This window comes from Penaeus vannamei, chromosome 5 (assembly GCF_042767895.1).
Source record: "Penaeus vannamei isolate JL-2024 chromosome 5, ASM4276789v1, whole genome shotgun sequence".
NCBI lineage: Eukaryota > Metazoa > Arthropoda > Malacostraca > Decapoda > Penaeidae > Penaeus > Penaeus vannamei.
The window spans coordinates 31,272,043-31,279,542 of record NC_091553.1 but is presented as its reverse complement, the minus strand read 5'-3'; the positions used below and the strand labels follow the sequence as shown (position 1 = coordinate 31,279,542).

General features: G+C 38.9%; 1 protein-coding gene across 1 annotated transcript in view; it reads right to left on the bottom strand.

Annotated features, from left to right (window-relative positions):
- The window catches only part of LOC113826183 (chromatin target of PRMT1 protein), a 20,814-nt gene that overhangs the window by 13,150 nt on the left and 164 nt on the right, over positions 1-7,500 (bottom strand). Inside the window, exon 2 of the mRNA XM_027379058.2 lies at positions 1,904-1,959. Coding sequence (XP_027234859.1) covers positions 1,904-1,959 — 56 coding nt within the window. The remainder of the gene's footprint in view (positions 1-1,903; positions 1,960-7,500) is intronic.

The following is a 7,500-nucleotide window of genomic DNA, read 5'->3' as shown; positions in this document are numbered from 1 at the left end:
TCACCCTCCCTCGCTCCCTCATACACGCTCCATCACCCTCCCTCGCTCCCTCATACACACTCCACCCTCCCTTGCTCCCTCATACACACTCCATCACCCTCCCTCTCTCCCTCATACACACTCCATTACCCTCCCTCGCTCCCTCATACACACTCCATCACCCTCCCTCGCTCCCTCATACACACTCCACCCTCCCTCGCTCCCTCATACACACTCCATCACCCAACCTCGCTCCCTCATACACACTCCATCACCCTCCCTCGCTCCCTCATACACGCTCCATCAACCTCCCTCGCTCCCTCATACACGCTCCATCACCCTCTCTCGCTCCCTCATACATGGTCCATCACCCTACCTCGCTCCCTCATACACGCTCCATCACCCTCTTTCGATCCCTCATACACACTGTTTCTGTCTTACATACCTACCCATGTCTCCTTGTAATTTTATGAGACAACCTGAGTAAAAGATTCATGAACTATTAATGTATAAAATTATCAAAATTTATTGTGTGTAATAAAATGATTAGTGCAAAGTGCAAACATTAACTCACATTCTTTACGTACCTACTGGTGTCGATTCACATACCAAAACCTTTTAAATAGTCAGTCAAAAAAGAATCCACCATTTACCTTTTCATCAAATACACATGTACAAGGAAGTCTCCAGTTGCCACTCCTCTTCATGATATTACACAAGATAGATGCAAATTACCTTTTTATCCTCATCTCTTCAAAATGATCATCTTCAAGTTCCTCTTCATTCTGCTTATTATCAATCTCCGGATGCTATCATTCTATCAAGTGTTTGGGCACGTCTTTTCAGCATTCTTTGGGCTATAATCTGGGACAGGTCCCATCTACTTTGATTATCCTTCTGCTTTTTGGAAACATTATGAATATAATCTTCATGGCAAGGCTTAAAATAAAACCGCAAGGCTCCTAATTACCACATTATCTGTAAACATTCAGACAATGCACTTAGTCCTTCAGAGGAGGCTAGGCTTTGTGCCCAACACAGAGAATCTTGTGGTTATCCATCTCCATGGATAAATACTGACCAACTCCCTTAATAGAGTCTGGCATTTGGGTAGTGAAACTCATTCATTGAATGTCCTGTGGCTCAGTCCACACATCCAAAGCAGAAGTAGGTATCTGAATACCCAAGTCTTCTGCTGAGCTCTGCACTCCCATGACCACTTCTCAATGTGTCTAGGGCATCAAAAGCTAATGGAGTCTTTGCTCCCTTTTTCCTCAGTTACTAGTACTGTAATGTGAAGTACTCAGTCTTCAGATTATCTGAAGACTGTACTATCTGGGCCATTCACTGTTCATCTGCCATTTTCTTATGTATCTTACAAGTTTTGATGGTTCTCCTTCACGCTGCTTGATGTTGACAATACAAAGAACAGAAAGAACTGTCATTCTCCCTGTGGCTGTGGCTTTTATCACTGGTTTAACAATTAATAACATTGTCAAGACAAACAAGAAAGAGCACAGGAGGACCTTCAGCTTTCTTTTATAAGCTTTGCAAGGGCCTCCTGCATGTGACACCTGTGGTTTGTATTTGTTGTAATGCTGCACACTTTCTTTCATAAGTAGTGCAGCCAAAAGGGCCTATTGCACTACTTCAAGCTACAATTAAAACAGGCCCTATAATAGATCAAGTTTTATCAGTGAAGAGGTCTACAGTTATCAGAAAACAACAATTAAATGGGCCATAAGAACATTTGTTTTGGGAACTGTCAAAAGTTTTCAGCTTTCTTTGATAAGCTGAAACATTTGTGAAGTGTGGGCTTTTGAGAGGGGAAATGGGAGGATAAAGAAACTGCCAAAGTTGGCATCAACTTTTCCAGTTGAAAGACTAGTCAACCAAATGCGCTGGTTAGGTTGTAAGGCCTCACCGGTCGTTCAGGGACATCCGCGTTGTTGATTTTAAAATTATCTTGCCGACCGACATCTGAAATTCCAACAAATATTCAAAATTAATGTACATTCAAAACGGTAAATCAGTTTATACATTGACAGCATGAATTGAATGATGATTAGCTCAAAATCCATTTTCAAATGAATAGTTTTAACACACAAAAATTTTACATTATACTCACTCAATCAAATTACATCTTAATTTCTTATATATTTACAGTGCTCGGCACTGAATGAACATTAGCCACGCTCATCATCCAATAAATTGAACAAACTGAAATACATCATACTAACACCTGATATGCAAACTGTTCAGTAAAAGAACATAGGTATGTATATCATTTAATAAAACCATATATTTATACTCATACTATGGAAAGCCAATGGCTTTACCTTAAGGAGAGAGAGTAACAGTACAATTTAATCAGGTTATAATGAAAACCAGAAAATTACAAATATTTAGTGCATGAAGTGCATATCTTCAAATGCTAAGCAAACTGTAAAAGTCTAATATTAAAATACGTCAAATGTTAACATAAACACAGTATTACTGAAAATTATTAACGGTTTGCACAAGTTTGTTGTCTATTGCATAGACCATGATTGAATGATTCAGTGGTATGCTGTCACAGTGCATGTGAAAAAATAGAAAATAAATTCCATCTTGTGTATTATGGGAAGTCTAAATATCTAATTGTTTTCTTACTTCATGTTGATCATCACAAAGATGTTAAATGTTTCTCAAGTGCACTAGACATTTGTTTTGTAGTGACGACATCTACGCAGACCGCATAAGCCGTAACAATGGTTTAACACAGAAATAGTGCCAATAGTGCAACTTCGTGTTTCATCTTTTTGTTTTGTACTACTATTTGTAAACACAATCAATAAAATCCCATTATTGTTTTAGCAACAATTGTTAACAATTTGACAAGATCATCAGGACACTTAGGAAATGCATTTTCATATTTGAAAGTTGCTTTTGTTCAATCATGATTTAATGCATTTGTTTTGTGCATCATTCAAGTATAAAGTAATCCTGGATTTAACCACACAATTGTAGACTAACTGTAGAGGTGAAACATGGCTCGCATTCCAATAGTTTCAACAAACACAATCTAAAGTGATTTTGCTTGATTTTACTGTGTGCAAGTCATGCAAATTCTTTTCAAAAATAGTGTGTAATCTATGCTAACACTCTTAACCAACTTTGACGGTGAGAAGTACAAGTTACGTCCCTTATCAAGCAGTCAGACTTGATGGAAAACAGCAGCATAATAGCTATTAACAACAAAGGAATATTACATTCCAAAAATAAATAATGTCAAAAGTTGGAGGCTAGATAAAACTTTAAAATTACCATTTCTTGTACCAATGATTGCAACTTTTTGTTCTCTACAAGAATATCATCTTCATTTTGCCCTTATTTAGTGCCCCCATGCCATAAAGACTGACCAATATTCAATCTCTCTCTATATATATATCCTTTATAAGTACATACATAATATAACCTATATAAATATATACATATATGGTACAAGTTAAAGACACCAATGCACACAGATAGAGGGAAATGGACACCGCCATCTTATAGTGGAGGAAATAGAGTGGGATAGAACATATTTTAAGCTGCAGAGGCCTTATATTTACCATTAAAATCATGGCAGAGACAAAGTCCACAACAACTTTATGCAGCAAGAGGTCCTTGTTTGTCTATATTTTCTATAAACTTGTTTTCTACATGTGTCATTTTCTGTTAATCTATTTTCTATAAGAGCGTCTTCTATAAATGTCACGTTTTCTGTGCACTACTTTCAACCAATGAGGAAACATTCCGGATTACTAGTATTCAAATCCATTATCTAATTGTATTTCTACTAACATTTCCTCAATTTCTTTTATGCTTATACATTATAAGTATTCTACTATGTAATGCAGATATTTTATGATTTATAATTTTGTTTTCATAACCTTGATTCACTGTTAACAACGTAACAACATTACTGCCTCTTTGCATTAACTGCCTCCCATGTCGGAACGATACACAATGTTCATTACTTGAACACTTTCTGGTAAGCTCTTGACATCGATGAACCCAGCAATTTTTGTGCGCAGTGCGACATGGGGTAAGTTAAAATATTTGTTTATATGTTTTATTTCATATTTAAATTTATATTTCAAAGACAATGGAAAAAAATAGTGTAGATTTTATCGTAATGGATAAATAGTGTTATCAAAAATTAATTTTTATGGTAGGTATGGTCACTTTTGGGAGAAGTATGCTGGCTGCATAGCCTCATATTGGGGGCCCTTAAATGCCCCAAATGCAATGGCGACTGCCAATTTGATATATATTAATTTAGGTGCAACAAAACCCCCCAAAATAATAATAGAAAAGTTGGATGCATTTTCACTTTGCCGGGTACTTTGCCCAAGCCATATTCCAAATAGTGTCCTGGCAGAGAATAAAACTGATTCCATCAGTTTCTCCTCCCCACATCTCTACACTCCACACTGACGGTGTGCGTTTTATATTGTTTAATCATTTTTTGGGTCAATATGCATAACAGGGTAGGGGCTTAATTTCGAACTAATTTTGATATTCATCTGCATGAAATCTACTGATTTCAACGATTCTTGATGTTGTGCAAATGCTTCGTTGATGAGATCTGAGTACCACTTCCATCGACAATCTTAATTTGTTAGTCCCGTTAGTAGGGGAGGGCATGAAGTATATCAGGGAAATTATGGGGTAAAACAGTCTTAAATAAGAATAGCAAACAAAAACACAAAAAACTAGCCCATAAATGGCTAAAAACCGGTGAATGAAACTCTACGGACATGCCCGCCATCTTTGAAAGTCAAAAAAACGTCCTAACCCATAACCCAACCTAATCTAGCAATTTATGGTGCCTTGACTAGGTGTGCCCTTCGGGCACTGCCCGAGGGGAGGGTTGATGGGGGGCAAGCCCCCCAACACCCCCCAAGAAACATTCTCTTCACCTCAGTATGTACAGCAAGATAGAGCTACATCCACACTATAAACAATAAACCAAATACCTTTATATATTGAAAGACAGAACTGTCAATTTTCCTTTGCTTCTTTCGGTCGGTCATAGATTGCTTCGTTTTTATCGCTTTTTTCGGGATTTGGGGTACTCTATGCCTTTAGAAATGGAACTGCAATAGTTATTGAGGTCTTTTTCTTCTTCGTTGCCACTGCATAGTCTTAGGAATAACCTAGAATCGATGCAACACTGAAAACAAAACATTTCTTACCGGCTCTCTGTCACCGACTACCCGCGAATCCACCTGTCAAAAGTGGCGGTGAGAAACGCGAAAATATGCATGCTCAGAAGATCCTTCAGACCGATTCCCGCTAAAACCTGTATAATCAATCTTAAAACACGTAAATGAGGTATAAAAACATTAATAAAGGTCTGTGAAAGCATAAATATGGAACGGCAGACACTGATGATTAGCAAAATATCCTTTTCACAATCGCGCAGCAATACAACGCATTTTTGCGTTCGCAAACAAGTCCGTGTATCATTACGCGCTTGTCAAAACGATATTTGGCTAATTATCTGTGTCTGCTGGTACACATTTATACCTTTAAAGTCTTTTAGTATTGTTATTATACTTCATTTGCATATTTTTATATTTATCTATACCCTCAAATCGAATTCTGCGCATCCAGTGTTTCACACTTTCTTGCACCAGCCACAGGTTGACAGCTCATCAACCCGCTCATTTCGAGATTGAAAGTCGGTGAGAAATGTTGCGTTTCCAGTGTTGTGTTGATTCTGGTTCTTTTTAAGACCTTTACAGTGGCATCGAAGAATAATTAGACTTCAGTAACCATCACAGTTTTATATCTGAGCCCATCAAGAGCTCCAAAGGACGAAAAAGGTGATTAAAATCGAAGCAATACCAACAGTACAAAGAAACGAAAGTTTCACGTTTCCGGATATAAAGGTATTTGGTTTATTATTTTATGGTGTGAATGCAGCTCTGTCTTGCCGTGGAGAGAATGTGTCCTGGGGGGTGTTGGGGGGCTTGCCCCCCATCAACCCTCCCCTCGGGCAGTGCCCGAAGGGCACGCCTAGTCACGGCAATTTATATTGATATATTAGGTTGGTTTATTGGTCAATACGTTTTTGGGGGTTGGAATGTGTGAATTCCCGTAGAGTTTTACAGAAATGTGGGTTGGGTTCCCGTACAATTTTTGATTTATTTCGCATCAGTCCGTAAACTTTCAAAGATGGCGGTTACGTCCGTAGAGTTTCATTGGCCGATTTTAACCCACCTGCGCCGGGGTACATTTTGTAGCCAAAATTAAAAAAATCCGGGAAGCTACAAAATCGGTGAGCGGAGCTTCCCCGGAGCCTGTCCGCCCGCCCGGCCGCCCGCCGCTTTTGCCGCGGAGCACGGCTCCGAGACAGCATCGCACTGGCGGGCAGCCCGAAACTGTTTATTTTTTCCCTGTGTCTCATATATGTGACACCCAGGACGAATGGGTTAAGCGCTTTTTGTACTAGTTTTACACATTTTGATCGTTATTCTTATTTAAGCTTGTTTTACCCCATAATTACCCTGATATACTTCATGCCCTCCCCTGCTAACGGGACTATCAAATCAAGATCGTCAATGGAGAAATGGTACTCGATCCCCTGAACGATTCATTCGCTTAAGAAACAACGCCGAAAATCGATGAAATCATAGGATTTCATGCAGAAAAACATCATTCTTTTCGACTTAGTCTCTGTGAGGGTGCGCCGCGGTCTTCAACAATTACCGGCCTTTCTCTTGTTTTCAGATAATTATATGTAATTTAGTTACTTTGGACATTTATACGTTGATATTGAACAACATAGTCAATAGCGCTGTTATCTCCATGATTCCAGGATTCAAACTGATCTGGTTGCTCCTGCTTCCGTATTACAACCAATCAAAGTGAGCCTGATGTGCATGCTCTCACTTACCAGCCAAACAGATCAAACCATGGCATAAGCATTTCTCGGACAGACAGTTCACACCTATATATACAAAAATGACAAAAATATCAGCTGTATATCCCTGCTCACATCCTCACACAGCCAATTATTAATTTAGTGTGCTCTACAAGTTGACACATGTAAATATAGGGGATTAGAGCAAGGGGGGGGCTTGCCCCCTTGTCTAGGGAATAAATAGAAGGTAGGGAAGGTAAGGTTTGATAATTAGGTGTGAAAGATACTCTGGTTTTGGAACTTTATCTCTGGAGGGTTCGTCGCTCTCGGTAACAAATACTGATTGTAATATATTGACCTATGACCTGACCTCCCCCTAGGTATTAAACATCCAATTTCAATCTTAACAAAAACTAAAAGACAACAAGCATCTAGACACTACAAGCAAATATAAGCCACAACAACCAACCTCCAACCTGCGTCAACGGAACTATGCAAAAATAACAGCATGGAAAGAAACGTTCTCAAAATAACATTCCCACAAAGCAATGGCGTCTCTTCGGCCAAGCCGACCGAGCCACCTTTCATCTATTTTACGCCAAAATCCGATACACTGAACTCAA